The following is a 20,303-nucleotide window of genomic DNA, read 5'->3' as shown; positions in this document are numbered from 1 at the left end:
TCCAAAGAAACAATCTCACCCAAAACCTCTCAGCAGCACATCAGAACAGCTCACAGAGTCTGCCCATTGCCCCTGGCAGGGGGCTGTGCCTTGTCCAGTGGGAAGCAATGCCTGTTCCATTACCTGCACCACAGGGCCAAGGAGAGCAGCCTGACCATTAACTGCCTGTGATGAGATAATTAATCATGGGCACTTGCTGAATTCCTGTTCCCACACCATTATTAATGGCTCTGTGGATTGGGCTGCACAGCAGAGGCTCCTCCACGTGCTGAAGCAGCAATTCTGCTCTGCAAAGGGCACCAGCTTCAGCCAGCCAGCAAACAGGAGAAATTGCTGAGTGCTGCCCCAAACTCCCATCTTCTCCTCCTCACCCTTGTGGACTGACTCCCAGCTGCCCACTGGGGCTCAAGCTTCCTGTCATGGGGCCTTCCCTGCTGAAGGACAGCCCTGGTACCAGCTTGTCCCTTCATGTGGGCATGTCATGAAGTGACTGACACCAGTCACTGCACCACAGAATGCCCTGGCTTCCACCCAGACACTCCAGCCTCACCTGGTACCACATGTGTCTCCTCCATCTTAGAGGCTTCCTTCTCCAGCTGTGTTGCCAGAGGGAAGCCCAGTCTTCCCTCAGTGTGATGAGATCACTGAGGTTGGACCAGGGCCCCTTGAGCTTGATCCTGCTCCAGATGTGCTGCCAGAGCTTATGTGGCCACAGCCTGCACATGGCCAATGACATCAACTGCTGCTTGTCTGGAGCAACAAAACATCACTGGGAATTAATTATGCAGGTGAGCAGAGACTGACAATGAATTCTTCACTGTTCCCACTCATCTGTCTTCTCCCCTCTCATTTCCTTCATATTTCTAGGTGATAGGAATGAAACTGTGCGAGGCAAGACAAGCAGAAGGCATGAACAGAGCCTCTGGGTCTTGCTCCTGCCCTGTAGGCTTCCACCTGCAGCAGAGCTGGCCCAGCTCAGCCTCCCAGATGTTATCTTATATATCAAGAGCTCTATTATCATTATAGTGCAAGGATTCCGTACTGCCAGAGTTCCATACCTCCTCGATGTTTCTTGTAGGCAGCTCCTCTAGGCACTGACTCTTCCTGGTCCTTGCAGCAGCCATCTGACTCCAGTTCCCACCAATCAACTCTTTTATACCACTTGTTCTTATTGGCTACAGGTGTGGCCTGTTAATATCAGGCCTGCTCCTAATCTTTAGTAATTGAGCCAGCTGCAACTCGTTGGGGGAAAAGATTACATTCTATGCCCCCTTCATTTACCCACACTGCATCCCCCTACACCCAGGAGCCACCACACCAAGGCAGAGCCCGAGTCACCAGCTGCAGTGATAGTTCCAGGGGCACAGCCTTGCTTGTGCCTCTTGCTCTCCCTCTGCCACGAGATGTGACTCAGGTCCATCCCAAGGCCATAGAGGTGAGAGGCTAAAGGGCATTAAACCCTCCAGGCTGTCTGGAAGCAAAGGGATGGTGCAAGTACAGCTTAGACAGCTCCCTGAGCTGGCACCAGGCTTGTGGATCTTGTGCACCCTAAAGCAGTGGACTCTGGCAGTCCATCCATCAAAGTGTTCACTGGCACCAGTTTACAGCTGTGCCAAGCCTGTCTGGAATCAGGCACCTGAGGGAGCGGCACCAAAACCAGTCAGCTATGAACTATGAATCCTCCTAATCCTGTAACTCACTCCTTACAGCTGACGGCGCAAACACCCTCTTTCTACCTGCAAAGGAAATGTCCAATTTAAAGAGAAGAACCCAAATCCAGCCTGGGAACTGAGCTCACACAGGTGTGGCAGCAGGCCAGAGGGAGCTGAGCAGAGTTTGGCCAGGTGGCACAGAGTGCCCTTGCAGTGCCATAGTCCCACCACAGACCTGCCTTGGACAATGAAGGTCACATCACTTTGGGGTCAGTAGCTAATAAAAAGGAAAGATCTCAAATCCTTCCTTACACTACTTTCATTTAGTGTCACAATCAACTGGAACAGAGATGGCTGCTACAAGAGCTTACCCTGCTCTTGTAAGGGCCAGCACCCTCTCCATCCCATGTGACTGCAAGAACTCCCAATGTTAAAGGTGCCTGGACACCAAACACCTATGAAGCTACTCACCTCTCTGGGGAGAAAAATGTCCTGAACTGTTTCAGCTTCTTAATATAAAGGTAGGAAAAAAAATAGAGAGAGAAACTGACGCAGGATTTAGGATGACACAAATTATATTTCTGAACATCACCAAGAAACAAGATGGGACAAATTCATCTAGTACTTGTGGAACTGGGTATCACAGCTCTAAATACAATGGGAATTGTTCAGCTTTGATTAAACAAAACAAAAATTAATTAAAAAACCACTCAACCCCCAAACATATTTCAGGTCATTGTGATTAAACTCAGAGAATGAATTAACAGAAGGAAAAGAGATTGCTAATACACTGCCAAAGTCGTTCCCACTTAATTCAGCTAAAGAGAAGCAATAAGCCCAGGGCTGCATCTGGCAAGTTTCAAGTAGGGACCTTCTACATGAAATGCAGACTAGGGTCACAAGAGCAGAATAAGCTGCAGAAGGAGGTGAAGGAATTATAGCCATAGGACACATCAAAGTACAAGCTTATACAGACCAGTCTTCACAGCTGTAGTTTCTCCATTTAGTTTCATAAGCAAAATTTCCAAAAGAGCCTTTGACTCTTAGCCCCCATGTGTCAACAAGACCCGATGGATTGTGAGGGCTGGTGCCACAATCCAGCTCTGGGCACCACCCAGGACTCCTTTCTATCAGGAGTTGTGCAAAAAGTTGTGAACCAGAGCATGCAAGCAGAGTGGTGTCTGCACCAGTGCCAGGTGTGACAGTACCTGTGTGGCAAGGAGTGGCTTCCCTTTGGTGGCCCAGAGACGAAAAGCTGTTGCTTGTTTTCCTGGTATCAGCACTATCAAGCTGCATTGTGTAGGATTTGCTGATGGACATGTTTGTGCATCTTCTGGCTTTGCACATTTTGGCTGGTGGGATGTGCCCAATGCTGCCATCATCCTCAAAGGGCATGGGAGAGGCTGGGAGGTGAGAGGAGCTGGAGAATGGGGCCAGTGCTGAAATCAGAGGTGCCTGTGTTAGATGCACACAGTCCTCCCTTGTCTGTGGGAGATCCACAGGTCTTCCTAGAAAGGGCTGAGAGGCACCTCTGCCTCCTTCAGATAAGGACATTCACTGTTTTGGGGCACTGACTGCAGAGCATCCAGAATACCTGTGGCAGAGCATTGCATCTGTCTGGCAGACAGCAGGAAGCTCAGAACTCAGTGTCACTGCCAGGCAAGAAGCACCTGCCATCAGATTGAACATACACATCTTGGCCATTCCTATTTTGTTCTCAGCCCTATAGAGTTTCTCCCTGGAATTAAGAGGTGAGGGAGTCAGTACATCAACCCAAAATGAAAAAGATAGTGAGTCACCCCTCCATCCTCCTCCATCTCCTCAGCCTTGGGCCTTTTCCCTCCAATTAGGCTGCAAAACCTAATTGAACTGGCATCCCAGTTCCAGGTAGAATTTGGAGTCCTCAATCCTGCTCCAAGTTCCCTTGGGGCTGTCTGCATTGGCCACAGTCTTAGGGTAGTGGGACAGGAAAGGGTTCTGCAGAAGTGAACAAAGCTTCAGGGATAGTGGCACAGTTCACACAAAGCACTACCAGCTTTGAGCAGCTGGAAATGAACCTGCACAACCCCATTTACTGCCTCACCTCAACAGCCAAGCAAAACAAAGGTGATAAAAGCAGACAGCTGAGGAATCACCATGGAAAATAGCACAGAGTATGTGGGAGTCTCACCTGGAACACCATACTCTTCTTCACCCTGGGACTCTTCCTTAATTCTATCAAATAGATATATTACTGACACTGCTAAGATAGAAAAAGGGGTAAGAAACAATGTCTTAACTTCTTTCTCATCAGTTGGGTAAATATTAATTACCACTTCACCCTAGGATTAGGCTCAAACTGAAGTATCATAAATCTGTAACCAAACTGAAGCCAACAGAGCAAGAATGTCTATTTAAGTCCAGCTACAAAACCAGTCAATGGCACGGGATGAGAGATGCTTTTATTTTTCACCCAGTAGAACAATCAAGTGGAAGATTATTAAATGGGGGAAACAGCAGCTTTGATGGGCCAGATACCAAGTAATCCCTGAAATGTGTCCAGTGTATCTGTCAGTGGAGCAGAACTGGGCTTCTTTGGGTTCTCTTCAGTGGATATTTGCAAAAAAACACAGTTTAGAGTTAACTAAAACCAGTCATCAGATTAAGAAAAAAGGCAAAGGCAAAAAGACTATTAACATTAAAACATTTTCTTTCAGCATTTTCAAAACAGAAGGTTTCACATTTTTGCTTCAAAGCAACTTGTTACAGCCCAAGACATAACATTTGTTAAAATGCAAGCCTAGAAATTAATGTTTCATTTTGGTATGAAAGGATTTGTTTGTTTCAATTTTCCCCTTTTCCATTCCACTGAGAAAATGGAAAAAAAATTGTCTCAGGTCACCCTTACATTTTTTCTCAGATTTTTCAGTTCAGCCTGCAAACTGAAAAACCAGAAGGGTACAGCCTACTTGAGAGTTTACTGTCCCTCTTTCTATTTGAATCAGATGTAAACCAAAGAAAAGGGGAAGGTCATTTCACCAGGTAATACCAACCAGAATCAAGGTATTTAGGAGATGTAAAAACACTGAAAATGGGAGGAGCCATGGCTGTTTACAAGGGGCTGAACGACCCAGGAGACAGCTCTCCTGGCTCTAAAGAACACTGCCATCTACAAGTTTCCTGCTCTGCCATCCTACTTTCACATAAGGCAATTTATAAACTGTGGGTCCGATCCTGCATTTCCAGAACCTGACTTGAGATGTGCTGACACCACTTATCTGTGAGCAATGCAAGATCCAGGTAACCCACCCTAACCTGCTCTAAGCCAGGGGGCTTGGGGGTTTTGGGGCCAGGGGAAGCAAATGGAGAGAGGCACAACACTCTCCCCACCAGCAACACTGGAGCATCACTCACGTGACCTGAAAACAACATCCCTTTTTTGCAAAGTGCTACCACTTCTGCAGGGACAATACAGTACTGGATAGTTGCTCTGCAAGCTCAATAAAATGAAAAGGCCTTACAAGGATCTTTGTTGGGACAGTCATCTGGTTCAAGCACAGCAGAGGACAACAACAGCAAAAAAATAACCCCACAATAAATTAGGTATCAGCACAGCTTTCTAAATGGTCTAGAACAGTTACTACAAGACAAAAATCACAGCTCTGGTAACTTAGAATCTTGTCCTTTTTTTAAAAAAAACAAAGCTATTATCCACAGGTTTTGCATAAAAATAAACATTTTAAGCTGACAGCATTATGTTAATTGGATCAACCCGCTTTTTTATATATATATATTTCTATATATATTTAAATGTATATTTTTATATGAATAATCTTTAAAGGAGTAATGGGAGTCACAAATGCATAAAAATAGATATTTTGAAAAACAAAAAAAGAGTAATAATAAAGACAACCCTGATGAAAAAGGAAAAAAAAGTCAAACAGGGCAGTATTCTAAAGCAACAGCTCACCATACCATAATTTGTGGAGTCCAGTCCTTCTGTATTGTGAGCAGTTACTCCTAAATACTATTGGGGTTTTTTAACAGTGATGCAAAATAAATTCCTGCACATTTTTTCTTTTAAAAAGGAGAAGGGATTTGGGTGTATAGGACAGATTTAATGCCTGTTACATTGCTTTAAATAACTAGCATGGATCATCTCCCAAGCTGAAAGCAGGAGGAACTCCAACAATGCTTGCATCTATAAGAATATATTTTCTAATCAAAATCAGATCTGTTCTTCCAAATTAAGTTTTTGTTGTTTTTTTTTTTTAACCACAATTTTTGCCCTACAATGTTTTTCTGCTGTTCTACAAATAATCCAAACAGACTGGAAAAGGTGAGATTTTCAGTACTCTGTCAGCATTTGGTGCAGCTTTGACAAAAGCCAACTCCTACCAGTTTGGAAGATTATTTCAGAGTGATCCTGAGCGTGGCCTAACCTCACTGTTAAAAATCCCTTCAGGACAAAACAATCATGGGGGAGGAGGGGAAGCTGTAAAAAATTAAAATAGTCTGACTTGCTTGCCAGCTGCATCAGTATTCAAGTAAAGTTTATAAAGTACCTTTGTGGGACTTTAGAGTCTTGGAGAGAGCCAGATCGGCTTATATTAACAAGTGTAATATGCACTTAGAATATGCCTTGTCATCTGCTTGTCTAAACTAAAAAAAAAAACAAAATTCAAAAACAAACAGAAGCAAAGGAAAGGTAAAAGAAAGGACTCAGCATCAGTATTAGACTGCAGAGTGTCTTCTTGACACTGACACTTTGATATTCTTGCCTTCCTTTCTAATGCATTACAATAGCATGAAGTCACACAGCCATTTTAAACAAGCATTTCAAGAGTCCAGTTTTCATAGAGGTTAACTTGATCATCAGCACAGCACTGGAGAAAGCTGATCTAACGATATTTCACTTACAGAACTCTTCAAAGGAAAATAAGAAATACAATTCCACAAAAAACAACGCCAATGAAAAGCACAGAAAGTAATTTGTTTTTTATCAGTGTTTTCTCTTTGATATTCTTACAGAAAAAAAAATTCCCTTATCTCTGTCTTTAAAAGCAAATTTTCTAACCAGTAGATTTTAGAGCTATTTTCCATCTACATGAATCTAACTTTTCTGAAACCACCAATAGGTTTGGGGTTTTTTTGGGGGGGGACAGGGGGGGGTAAGGGATGGGGATGTGTGTACTAGAGGATTCCCTCTCCTAAATTTCAGACATCCAAATGGCATCTATTTGTTTTGTCTTGTTTGTCCTCTTGAATTTGTCCATTCCCCTTGGGTTTTCAAAGGCCAACACTACTGTGAGAATTTAGGTGTCTGCATTTGAAAGAACTTTGGACTGAGCACAGCTTCACACATTTCACCTTCTTCATGCCCTTTCCATGTAGTTTCTTCTCTCTTTATATGTATAAAATCACAGTCTATGTAACATTGTTTTAAAGGAAGAAAATAAAATACACACACACACATACATTGTAGTGGTGAACACTATACACTAAATTTTTTTTCAACAGCATAACAGAAAGTTTGGCCTACTGTAAGTTGAAGATGTAGGGAAGGCTGAATTTTTATGGTTGCCATGCAAGCCACCTTCAAGACAAAACAGATTAACCCACCCAAGAGCAAACGCAGCTCCTACTTTCAAACCATTCAACAAATACTGCCTTTCCAGGAATCAGACTGACATCTGACAATTCAGTCAATGCAGTACTTGGAGAACCTCACTGAGTTGCTTCTGCATCAGTCCTTTGAATCCAAATGCTGTTTAAACCAAAGGGGAAGAGGGTATCTGAATTGCCTTATTATTATTAATATGTATATATTTCAATAACACTTTGAATTTCAATAAACTTCTGAAACCTTGCCCTTTGAGAAGAACACACCCTTTAAGTTGACTTTTTTTTCAGGCTTCTATTCCTTCATAATTCTCTCTTCATTTCCTCTTGTTGTTCTTTTTCAGTTATCTACCAGAAAACTTGCTTTCTTCCAGCAGAAACGCAGCTGGTGGGACTTGGACTTTCACTGCACCCGTTCTGTGAAATTCTCAGGGAAAACCCCTCGGCATTGGTCAAGTTCCTTATGCTGGATCCAGTCAGACTCCTTCACACCCATCAGCCAGCCTTCATCCTGCAGGGGAAGACAGAGATCAGATGCTAAGGGACACGTGAGCAGGGATTTTTCTTACACAGTGCAGGCCAAGGAGGTGTCAAGACATTACCAAAGCCATGCTCTTATTTGGCTTGGAGACAATCCAGGAGGAGTATGGGGGAGAAGGAAAAAATGCTGTTGTTTCCTTTTAAACAGAGAAAAGGCTACATCCCACCAGAGTTCATACCAAAGCTCCCATCTGACCCAGACTGTGCAGACACAGTATAAAATAAACAAGTGTAATAAAAACATGTCATAATTTACACCCACTGAAACAGGAGAAATTCTGCCAAAAGAGGCTCCAGAGCTACAGGATGGGAATCACCTGTCTCACCCTTCACAATGCAAATATGAGGGGTCTAGCATTGTCCATAGCCATAAAAGAGACAGGCACCTCCAGTGTGTAATTCACCCCATTCATCTCAGGCACAAGGCTTTGGAAAGGATGAATCAGCTCCAGGAGGTGCTCATCCCTGCTCCAGTCAGGGCACCCAGATGACTGGCATTTTAGAGGTGGTACAGGCAAAAGGAGTCTTATTTGCTATGCTGAAATCCTGATCTATGGGAACTGGGAGCTGAGGAACCCAACCCACCTTCCCAAAACTCAGCAGTCTGTTTGGTTTGATGCAAGGTGAGGTTAGCAAAACTCCCAAATTCTGGCTACATGTGATTTAGATGTCTCAATAAGGTCTTCCCTAGCCTCCAACCTATACATCTATAAACACAGATGAATTTTCACTCAGGCAAAAGGAAACCTGCTTGGTAGAACCTGGTCATGAGCAGAAGCAGACTTCCCACCCTCTGCCTGGAGGCTGCCTGGCACTGAGGTTTCTGCACCATCCTAGGCACATGAGGGAGATATTCAAGATATTCAGGGTGGGAGGGCTGCACTGAGCTTGCAGCTCAGGTGTACAACCTCTCTATCCTCTGCTTGCCTTGGAGCTGCCCCAGTGGGAGCTCCTCTTCCATGCACATGCCCCACTCATTTGCAGGGGGCAGCCGATGAGTTTAGAGTGCAGCATGAGGCGCAGGAGCTGCACAGCCCCCAGAGCCTGCAGGCTCACTCAGCCCTGACTGCTGCCTTAGACTGGAACAGGAGATGTCATGGGAACTACACGAGATGGGAGCCCATCTGCAGCAGCCAGCTGCAGAATCTGTGGAAGGACTGACATGCCATAAATCAGGGAGACAAACAACGAGGCAGAAGACACTGGGCCCAAGTGTGTAGAAGGCAGCTCCCAGCTCACAGCACATCAGGCACAAAAGCTCATCCATTTGCACACAGTGCTGTGCCATAGAGCATGCATGCATCACTCCCACCACATCCTGCTATCAAGGGTCTCCTCAGCTGTAGGGATTAGACACAAGGATCCAGATGGGGCCTTAACAATTTTAAACCACATCATTGAAGTGCCAGCTTAGAAGTGTTGCTGCCCTCAACCCTTTCTTCTACCAAGAGAGATGAATCCAGGCCTGGGCACACCCACAAACTGAGACCTAAGCTGCAAGGTAGGGATGGGAATCAGTCCAGTATCCTAAGCTCCCTCCACTCACCTGCACAGTTCATGCACATGTTAACAGCCAGCAATTCCTGGCTGGGTATGGTTGAGGTTAGGGAAATGAGTTGTAGCAGAGGATACACTGTAGAAGGGTTAGAGGGCTTCAGTGCAGCTACAGAGTCATGTTAGCAACACTCAGAGCTCACCCTCTGCAGCTTGGAGAGTCTCGAGTTCATGGCTGTTGCACCCACATCCAGCTAAAGTGCAAACACAGGGCGTTGAAAAACTCTGATCCAAAAACGCCATCTGCTCCACAAACACCATCTCCTACCACAAAACTGGGGGAGCTGACACTCATTTCCCATCCAGAAAGCTTTCTGAGAAAGAAATGTTTACAAATGCTTGTGCAGGGCAGTCCCACCCAGTGGAGAGTCTCGTCTCCAGAAGGAATCAGTGCCTGTTCCCCAAAAACCTCTCCTCCTCTAGCTGTGTGGGAACTGTTGGCATATTATGGCACCATTTCACAAGCATCAGCATGATCCGCCTCCATCATTCACAAAGCCAACAGCTGGGCCACAAAGAGGATCCACATTTTCTGAGTTAGTGAACTACACCACCTTCCCTTTACCCCTTGTGGAATCCAGATCTTATCTGAACTTGGCCAAACCCAAAGAGCTGATCACTGCTCAATCGATTTGGAGAATTCTCTTTCTTTTCCAAACAGAAACCTAGAGATGTGAGCATTAAATTTGTAAACTCACTATCTCTCTCAGTCAAAGTAGTAAAACTGCTGCAGATTGACAGCTGGGTGCCCTCAAACACAGAGAGTGAGGAGGACTTACTCAAGGTTTCTAGGTCAAATTAAAGAAAAACATGACCAAGTAAATTCAGGTTGAAGATGAGTAGCATGACTTGCTCTCTGGAGCTGAGACCTTCTCTAGCCTTTGATTCTGCTGCCATCTCCTGACCAAACACAGTCATTTGGAAACAGCCACTGCTGTACTGAAGTGCAAGACATCATCCACCACCAGCTGCTTTCTCAGAGCTCCAACATTTCTCAAAAGAGAAGAAAACATCATAAGGTATGAGTCACTTGTCTCAATGCCACAGTCTGTGCTGTAGTGGTCATAGAGAATATGGATCAAGTTTAGTGGCAGTGAGGAGGCAAAGTATGGGCTCTGTTGTGCTCCCTGATCAAGAGAGCCACTGTATTGGCTCAATTGTTTTGATAGGGACAAGAACCCATGGCTACTCCACATGCTTTATGCAGAATAATGTCTCCACTTTCCAGGAACAAGCAGAGTCTCCCCTCTGTTGCAAGAAGCCAATCTCAAGCTCAAGGACAACCAGCTCTCTTGCCAGCTCCCAGCCACAAACTAACGGCTCAGGGCTCAGCCAGCCAACTGTTAGTGAAGAAAGAAGCAGCTCAGGAAGCCCCCTTGGCTCCACCTGGCCCATGCTCACACCCAGCCTCCTCCACTCACCTGCTCCTCAGGGTTCTCAAATGGAATCACAAGCACCACGTCCCCAGCCTTCAGCTGCAGCTCGTCAGTGTCGGTGGCCGTGTAATCGTGCATGGCCTGGACCTGCAGGGACAGGAGAGCAGCACTTTGAGCACTGCAGCCTAAAATGTCACCAGAAACCACATTAAACATTATGAGCCTCTTGCCATTCTTCAAGGCTTTGTCATTCTTCTGCTTTCAGCAGAACTCACAGAAAAAAAAATGGGAATGACTAAAGCAGGGAAGTGTTCCTATAGTAAGATGCTGTAAATTCTCACTTTCAGGACATGATATAGCTGTACTTTCTGGCTACCACACTCCCTTATGCACAATAAATTTGTGGCTTATCTTCACCCAAAATCACTCCTTCCTCCACTCCTTTGCTGCGAGTGATCTTTGGCATATTGAGAATGCCCACCCAACTAACCTGCCTAGTCCTATACTTTTCTCTGTTAATTCTGACTTTCTAACTTCCCTGAACACAAAGTCCTCTGTCCCTGCTGGTGTTCCCAACTCTTCTCAATTTGCCAACTTGCACCAAAGTTTAACTTGTCCTGTCAGCTGCACATTTTATCCACTATCCAGAGTCTGTGACTGACACCACCACACCACCAAGACAGAGACCACTCCAGCAGAGAGAATGGATTTTGCTGCACAGTATAGAAAGACCTTTAAATGCTGATATTCTTACATAATCCTTTGAAACATCTGGAACTGCATGAAGCTGCACTGCTGGAGAGGAAGGTTTATCTCTTCTTCAACTTCTGTTCTGCCCTAGCCCATGGCCATGCTGAGTGAAAGCAGTTAGTGCCTTACAGAGGAGAAGAAAACCCTCACCAGGAACTCAATGCTGCACAGCACACACACTCACCTTGAACAGAAATCCTGGGGGCATGTCAGCTCTCTCAGATGAAGCACCTCCTTCCACAGTGCCATTGACAGTCGCAGGGAAAGTTTCCACAACAACAGCAGGCAAAGAGCTCTGATAGGCAGTGGCAGCCAAGGAAGGGAAAAAAAGACATTGAGAAAAGAGAATCCAAAACTGAAGTTCCAAGTCCACCCTGGAGGATCCAGACCCCAACCATCCCATGGCTTCAGTGGGTTTTCCAAGAACACCCCAAGGGACAGCAGAGGCAGCAGGGAGAAGGCAGGATTGGTGACTGCTGTCTTTCTCTGCCTAAGGCTGCAGAAAGGCAGGGATGAGTTATAGGCTTCCTGAGACCACAATGCCCAGCATTTCCCAGTTGCTGTGGTCACAATACAATCTCACAGAGACCTCCTGGAACAGACAACTCAAATGTGACTGCCTGTAGGAACAAAGCTGCCATGAGACAGGACCTACCCCTGTCCCCTATAAAGGGCAGTAGTGTCACCAAAAAGAGAGGAAGCCTGGATATTCAGGAGAGACAGCCAGAGCCAGAGGACAGGGTTGGTAAAGTAAATGGCAAACAAGAGGGAATCCAGCTGACAACACAGCTTAGGACAGCATGGGCTGTGGGCTGACTTCACAACATGGGTGAAGGGACAATTCTTTTACTGAATTTTCCAGCAGAACTTCTCCCTAAGCATTACACAGATAAAATGCAACAACTAAGTCTGGTCCCTGGGTAAGAGCATTGTAACTCCTCTGGTGGCAGGGATGTGTTTTTCCAAGCAGCCACACAGCTCCAGTCCCAGTCCAGCCTCCCACGTGTGCTGTGTAACAAAGGGATGGAGGAAAGGGATTGCTGTCCTTGAGGTGTTTACCGATCCTGAGTCAGCTTCAGTTTTAGATGCTTCAGCTCCAGCTGCTGCTTCTGATCCAGCTGCTTCAGCTCCTGCACGGGCTGCTTCTGCAGGCTGCAATACAAAAGTCATCCCAATGGGAAGTTACTCTCATTCCAGCTACACAAGTGTGCCAAAAAGTGCGGCCCAGCCTGCCCAAGTGCTCTGTGCCACTGCCTGAGCCATCTGCTGACTAACGGGTGAGACACTGCAGGGTCTGGCTGTACTTGTCTTCTCCTTTCTCTGCAACTCATGGAAATCACAACAAAGTCAGAAACCCTCAACTCCAGCCATGCAATAATTCAGAGGAAATCAATGAAATGCCAAAAATTCTCTGTGCCTTTTTCTCTTCACAATCCAAACTGCAGACCTACTTTACACACACACAGTACTTATTATTAGATCTAGATTGCCCACTTGTAAGAGAATACAAGCTCTCTTGCATGCCAAAGAACAAAGATCTCTCCACAGTCTACTTCCAAGGATAACCACCACAGAATATTTAAGTACTCACCTGCTCCCAGAAACAAAAGAGCATGGAAAGAATGTGCCCAGATATGAAATTTAGTCTGGACCCAGCACCAACATGACATTAGCACTGAATCAAACAGACACTGAGCTAACTTACACTCCCATCAATTTTGGACAGGCCCAAACAGTTCTGAATTTGGATTCTTTTGTGAATATTCTATTACTAAGAATTTTCTATGAATATTCCAGATGGGGTGCATAGCACATTTGTGTTGATGGAAAGCTTCTACTGCACAAAAGCTGCCACCACCAAGGAAATCCAGTGTCACCCACAAATCACTGCCTGACAAAACAAGCCTGGGGACAGGGGTTTCTGTGCACAACAAAAGACCAACCACACGCCTATGACAGGTTTCTAGCAGTTCAAGTTTTTATTCTCCTTTATCTGGAGTCAGATCAACTTCTTTTTTAACACAAAATTAAAAGATATTCATTTGCCCCTCCCAAAAATTGCAACAATGCAGGAAGTACATTGGATCTGGTAGCACCAAGGCTGCAAATCAGCCCCCTGGGAGACTAGCCAGGCAGCATCAGGGAAGACTCCCAAGATTTGCCATTTTTAATACATGGGAATGCCCAGTTTTAGCATGCCTACATGCCTCATACATTTGATAAACACATGTTGTCCTGCTTCAGCTGGGATAGTTGATTTTCTTCCTAATAGCTGGTATACAGGGCTGTGTTTTAGATTTAGGATGACAATAATGTTGCCAACACTGATGATGTAGTTGTTGTTGAGCAGTACTCACACCAATTCAAAGACTTTTCAGGTTCTCATGCTGCCCTGCCAGCAAGGAGGCTGGGGGCACAAGGATATGGGAGGGGACACAGCCAGGACAGCTGACCCAACTGACCACAGGGATATCCCAAATGCCATCATGCTCAGTCTATAAACTACGGGAAAAGCTGGTCAGGCACCACTGCTCAGGAATGAGCTGGGCATCAGTCAGCTGGTGTTGAGCAACTGTTTTTCATTTGCCTCACTTGGGGGTTTTTTGGGTTTCATTTATCTCTGTTATTTTTCTCTTCATTACAATTATGATTATTTGTTTGAACTAAGATGGTCTCATCTCAATCCACAAGTTTTATTACTTTTATCCTTCCAACTTTCTCCTCCATCCCACCAATGGGAGGGAAATGAGTGAGTGGTTGTGTGGTGCTTCACTGCCAGTTGGAGTTAAATCAAGACACATACACCCCTGCATACAATCATATTCAAAACAAGGCATTGTCCAGATTCTTTAACTTTGTAGTTCTCACAGTTCCAACCTTACAAAACCCCAGAGTAAAGCAATCACCATGGTAAACCTTAAATGTACCAGCTGACTACTAGCCATGCACTAGCACAATGCTCCAAGCAGCATTCTAATAACAGCAGCCATAACAAAGAAATAAATCCTTGATTTAATAAAAATCCATTACTTTACCTTCAGCTGGTCCAGTGGTGTTATCTAAGACATGCTTTCCTCCCCTACCACATCCTTCCTCATGTCTCCCAATCACCATATCCACAGGCCAATACTGCCAGAAGATGTTCTAGAGAGCAGAGCTGTTCCCATCCTACAGAGGATTGCCTCAGCAGCTTTGGTAGAGCTAAGGTAAATATATGCCTGGAAAATGCTACAAAGGATCCTCCTGTTTAATTGGATTCACTCCCAGGTTTTCATTTGGGTTCAGTGAAACTGGAACTGGGACAAATGCCAGGCCAGCTCTATCTGACCATGCATGAGTTTTATATGAACAAGTGAAAAGGACCTCAAGGTGAGGGTTCAGAGTTTTTTTCTTAAAGCAGCTAATTTGCAAAAATAGTATGGAATAATCAGAGAAACTGGATCTAAATTAATCCCCTGAATTTCAACAAAGGGTATTTTCATGTCAACTATTAATTTTTCTATTTTATATACCTATAAAATAGAGGCCTATAAAAGCATTTACAGTCATGGAAAGATAGTACAGGAAGAGGAGGAACTGCTCACTGCTGTTACCAGGTTTAAAACTGTGCTTATTCCAACAGCACCATCATGCACACCAAATGCACATTTCCCCGTCTGCAGAACTAAGCCAGCTCTGCTGCAGTCAAGGTTCTATGCAGTTGTTAACCTCACGGCCCATGGGATTAAAGAGCCCCAAAAAAAGTCTCCTCTCATCAACAGCTAAGAATATTTATTACAAAAACACTTCAGAAGACTTGAAGAGGGAGATTCCCCAGCTTTAGGAAATTCTGCTCTCTGGTGTATGGTGTGCCAAGGTGAGAATTGGTACAGTGAGAACACCTTGACTAGTAGCATTTCCTGGTTGAGCAGATTCTCTTTTGGGTAAAACCAGTTTGCAGGATGAGAGAAGTGGTCAAATAAAAAACCTTTTACAGCCACAACTGTAAGCACAGCTCAATCAGATGCAGTCATACCTTGCCCCTGCCCATTCACCTGAAAGGAATGAGATTTTTCCTAGCTAAACCAGTCTCTTCTTCCCTATGACAGATTGACAATGCACATACAGGGGAAGGACAGATGTTAAACACTGATGGCTGGTACAACACACAGGGGAAACCCTTCTTCCTTGATATCACCCAAGCTCATGGGAAGGAGAGTAGAGGCCACAGTGGGCCCTTAGGCCAGGGCTAAGGCGTGTCCTTCCAAGTATACTTATTCTAGAGGGTGATCTGGCCCTTGGGAATGGAAGGTTGGCAGGACTCAATTCCTCTGCACGAGCCAAGGCCATGAGCTTACTCAGTGAATACAGCCAGTTCCAGCAGCAGGCCTGAGAATCCAGATCAAGCATTTTCTGTCCATACTGCTGGCCGCCAGTCCAGGCAGACTCAGAAGTAGTTGTGCTTGAAATACCTCCCAAGGGGCTCATCTGCAGCAACCTGAGACCTGCCCAGGCCACATATGTAGAGAGGGCATAAACGAGGGCCAGGTTTTTGTTCAGATGCAGGGCATGTGCAGGGTCTCCATGTCAGCAAGCTCCAAAGCTGAGGCAGATGCCAGGCAGGTCTTGGGCCTGCAGTTAACTTCCAGTGGAGACACAGGGTGAGCAAACTCACATCAGCCTTTCTGACAGCGATGGTCGATGAACAGCAAACACCACAGACAATTCAAGATGAGTACATATCTAATGGTACAGGCAGTAGTGATGATATATTTATGATAGCTGAGATATTAATGCATTGCACACAAGAACAACGGCACACAGAGAGCTCAGGAAATGTGTTGTGGAGAGTGAGGATGATGCCACAGGTGTTAAGTATGAGGTGAAGGTCACAGCATTATGCCAAGGGAAGGATGAGTGGGTTAGCAGGGAAAGGCAAGGGGCATGTGCACTGGTAGAATGCCTCAGAGTGCCAGACTGACTTGCAAACATGTGCTTGGCCCTGGGGCTTCATACAAGGTGCATAAATGGGTCCAGCAGCACTAAGAGCAACTTTGGCCTGGGGTGTGCAGGAAGGAGAAGCAGTGAAGGAAAGGAGACAGGCATGTGAACAGAGCTGGCACTGGCATGTGAACAGACATGATGAGAGACAAAAGCTGTACGAATTTCTTACCTCCCATAAATCCCAAGGTAAAGACTAAGCATGTCAAAGAGCAACAAAAATAAAACATGTTTATACATGATTATTTCAGCGAGTACAAACATTACAGACACTGATCAGACTGAAGCAGACATACACATTCAACAGCACTTATCTCTGCATGTTTTGAAAATATCTGTTAGTACATGAATTTATACATCCCTGGGAATAGAAGACCTTTAAGGTCCCTTCCAACCCCTTATTCTGTGGTGTCTTTGGATCAGTAATAAAATACCTTAACTACTCTGCCACACCTATAAGAAATAAATCTGGCTGTTTTGATACCTAGGTGGTTTTCACTACTTTTTGCTTACCAGTAGAAATTATTGATTTTTGACTCTCTTTTAATGACTTATGAAGCTACTAATAATTAGGTTAGAACACTAAATATGCTATTGCTGAGCACTTTTGAAAAACGCACTTAGTCTAATATTTGTTGCTTACTGGAAGCATAACAATTTCAATTTAAGTCACATTTATACTTGTATCCTATGTCAGTATAACCAATCATCTGAATTCTAACTGGTGATTCAGAAAAAAGAAAAAGTAATTTTTTTTAAAAAAAGGCTTATCCGGATATGCAGCTTGTTTACTTGAAGGCAAGTAGACACAAAATGCTCATGTACCCACATGAAGTTCCAAAAAAAGGGTAGCTTTGCCATTTTGGTGTGTATCCAATTATGATAACAACTAGTATCTTGCAGATACAGTATTTTAATTTAGGGAAATCAAATGCCTAATGTTTGATTGTTCTGACAAAAGAAGTCTTATTCCTACAAAAATCTGTGCCATACAGACCTACTTAACATGATGATACTGGAGATGTGCTATAAACAACCCAATTATGTTAATTACAAATTTTACTGGCATCCGCAGGCAAAAAATAACAACTTCATATATATAAAATGGAAAATCTCAGTGAGGACAAGAACCATATTCAGGATGCACTCTAAAGCCTCCAGTCACATAGACATAACATGAGGCACAGTCCACCTGCCTGTGACAGAGGACAGGACCAGGTACAGCCCAGAACAGAATTAGGCATCTTCCTTTTTGATACCACACTGTGACAGGCAGGAAGCTGCTTCTCAACTATGAGTGCAGGCTGTGTCATACATAGAAAAAGAAGGGCTTCACGTCACTTGAATATCCATTTACAGCCTTATTCACCTTAAGTAACTGCAGATTATCAAAGTGTCTGTTAATTAAAAATCCATTTGAGAGCAATTTATAGCAGGAGCACAGAGCTCAGGCTGAATTCCCATCCACAGAATAACAACTTTAATACATACAGCATACAGCGAATGCTGCTCTAGGGAGGGACATACATTAAGTGGATCATCAGAGCAAAGCAAAGCCCAAGCACCCCACAAACACCTAGTGCCTGACTGTGGACAGGCCAGCAGCCACCTGATTCTTCCTGGACTTTCACACTGAGCAGAGAAGGCCAAGGTCCCCATACCCAAGCCCAGCCACCCACAGCTCAGGTCCATGCTATCGTTCAGGTGGGTGCAAGTCAGTCATGAAGGGAGAAGGAACGGCGAGATGAACCAACCTGGGAGGCGGGTGTGGGGGTCTTGCCCACAGTGGCATCTGGTTTAATGGGATCAAAATCCAGATCCAACAGGCTGGCTCCCTCCTGGAAGGGCCCAGGGGCATCAAACTTGGCAGCAGTGAGGGAGAGAAGTAGTATGAGCGTTAGACACGCACGTGTGCACGGTGGAGGGAGGGCGCATGATATCCCGGAGCTGAGGCTGCAAGCGCAGAAGAAATGGTGGCAGTGCAAACACTGGATGCGAGTCCTGACTGCCTGGTGCCCACCACATCACAGGCAGCTCACATGGGGCCCTGCAAACCAAACCTGAGCCTTTTCCACAGCACTCATTCATCTTCCCACCTGGCCGAATGAGCTGACATGGTGTGAGCATCTGATCTGCTGTGGTCAAAGGGATCACGGCCACTGCCGAGTGAGAAGGGCTGCTACTCTATCTGTATCTACTCCTCACAGCTCATCCAGCTGCCTTTACACTGACAGACCAACTTCTCCAGCTACATATAAAAGAGCTACCATCCATACAATCCATCTCAGGAACAAAAATCCAGGCAGAATACCACCGAAACTACTGGAAGGGAAGTCTGAGAGACCTCAGAGCTATGTCCCAAAGCTGCTAATTTCCTCCTGCCTTCTGAGTCAGAAACTCTAAATATGGCAGCTCATCCCAGCTAAGAGATTTTAATCCCCTCCCAACTCAAAAATGTTGTTTTCAATAGTTTTCATTTCTAGGCATCCCATAAACGTTCACATGTAAGTCTTCTAAAAAGCATACATTTGAGAAACTTTGCTACTTTATTCAAAGTCATCAGAGTAACTCCCTTTGAGTGAATAATTCTCTACCTAGAGACAATGATTCCACATTTGCTGATTACTATTAATAAGAAATCTACAAAGGACAACTACAAAGGACACAAATTATTAGCATTTAAGACTGGACTATCACTTTGGTGGTTTAGATTTAATCTAACCACAAGAGACTGCTTTCCACTCAGCTTCAGAGGAAGCTGCTATCTCTGGGAAGTCAGGAAGATTTGCCCCTGTTTCCTACAATCTTCCAGCTCACTGGCCCAACTGCTTCAGCTACCTTTTCAATAACACAAAATTTGGCAGGTTGGTCTCCACAGTTATATGAAAATCCCACAATGGAAAAGCTTCTGGAAAGTAGCAAGTGAGACCCTTTAAGGTAAGTCCTCTGAATTCCACCAACATTTTTGCCTCTTCTAATTTTCTCTTGCCCCAATTTTCTTACAGATTTTTCTCTGCCTTATGAATATGCCTTTTTTGAGATCCACAAGGATAAGGAACCAAGCTCTCTCATCTCATCTGACCAGCATGCAAAAACCAACTATCATTCTAGTAATTCTAGTTTGTTCTTCCAGCACATCCAAGCCACCCATCAGAGAGTTTACAACCCAAATCTTTAGCTTTGTTGAGTAGTGAAACCTCAAAGGGCTGCAGCCATGGAATAGTCTTACCTGTCATTCACGACTTGAATGCAAGGGCTAACACTCCTTGCCTTTACCCAAATCTCCCACAAGACAGCTCATTGGAACTAAGACATCTGACAGGAACAGCCCTGGGCAACACACAGAGTGCCAGGGGCTGCTGGGCCCTTGAAGTGAAGATTGTTCTGGAAACCAGAGTCCTCCCTCTGAACTCCCATCTGGTCAAAAGTCACAGCAGATCCCATCCTGGCTCAGAGCACTGATCAGGTGCAGAAGAACATGACTAAGGGCTGGCATTCACTTGGAAATACATGATAGAGAGCATGGGGCAGACAGAGCTGTCTATTGCAATAAAGGAGAAGGAAGCATAGACGATGATAAAGAGCTGCTCAGCTGCCTGCCGTCCCCACCTTCCAGCAGTGATGTCAAATCATCTCTCCACTCTGCAAGTTTTCTCTACTGTAATGCCAAATCTAACATGGATTTCCTTCCCTCCCCACTTCATCTCTGCCCCTCAGCAGCTGGGTGGAAGGTGGCAAACCAGAGGCAATGGAGCAGTGTGATGCAAGGAGAAATGAGGGAATGAGTCACACATGAGCACTGATAGAGATAGGATTTGTGCTTTAACAAGCATTTAGCGAATATATATAT

General features: G+C 44.8%; 1 protein-coding gene across 5 annotated transcripts in view; it reads right to left on the bottom strand.

The window, feature by feature from the left end:
* Nucleotides 1-6,796: 6,796 nt before the first annotated feature.
* The window catches only part of BIN1 (bridging integrator 1), an 85,135-nt gene continuing 71,628 nt past the window's right edge, over nt 6,797-20,303 (bottom strand). For 2 of the 5 annotated variants that reach the window (XM_054278518.1, XM_054278520.1), the window contains 6 exons: nt 18,208-18,315; nt 16,626-16,649; nt 12,533-12,625; nt 11,658-11,768; nt 10,769-10,870; nt 6,797-7,764 (listed from right to left, as the gene is read on the bottom strand). In XM_054278518.1, coding sequence (XP_054134493.1) covers nt 7,657-7,764; nt 10,769-10,870; nt 11,658-11,768; nt 12,533-12,625; nt 16,626-16,649; nt 18,208-18,315 — 546 coding nt within the window. In that variant the 3' untranslated portion in view covers nt 6,797-7,656. The remainder of the gene's footprint in view (nt 7,765-10,768; nt 10,871-11,657; nt 11,769-12,532; nt 12,626-16,625; nt 16,650-18,207; nt 18,316-20,303) is intronic. The other 3 variants (XM_054278522.1, XM_054278523.1, XM_054278519.1) reach the window with 2 other exon arrangements.

Source organism: Melozone crissalis, unplaced genomic scaffold (assembly GCF_028551555.1).
Source record: "Melozone crissalis strain CALT ecotype California unplaced genomic scaffold, PUWL_Pcris_2 ptg000023l_1, whole genome shotgun sequence".
NCBI lineage: Eukaryota > Metazoa > Chordata > Aves > Passeriformes > Passerellidae > Melozone > Melozone crissalis.
Note: the sequence above shows the minus strand (reverse complement) of the source record. Positions and strands in the feature narration are given on the sequence as shown.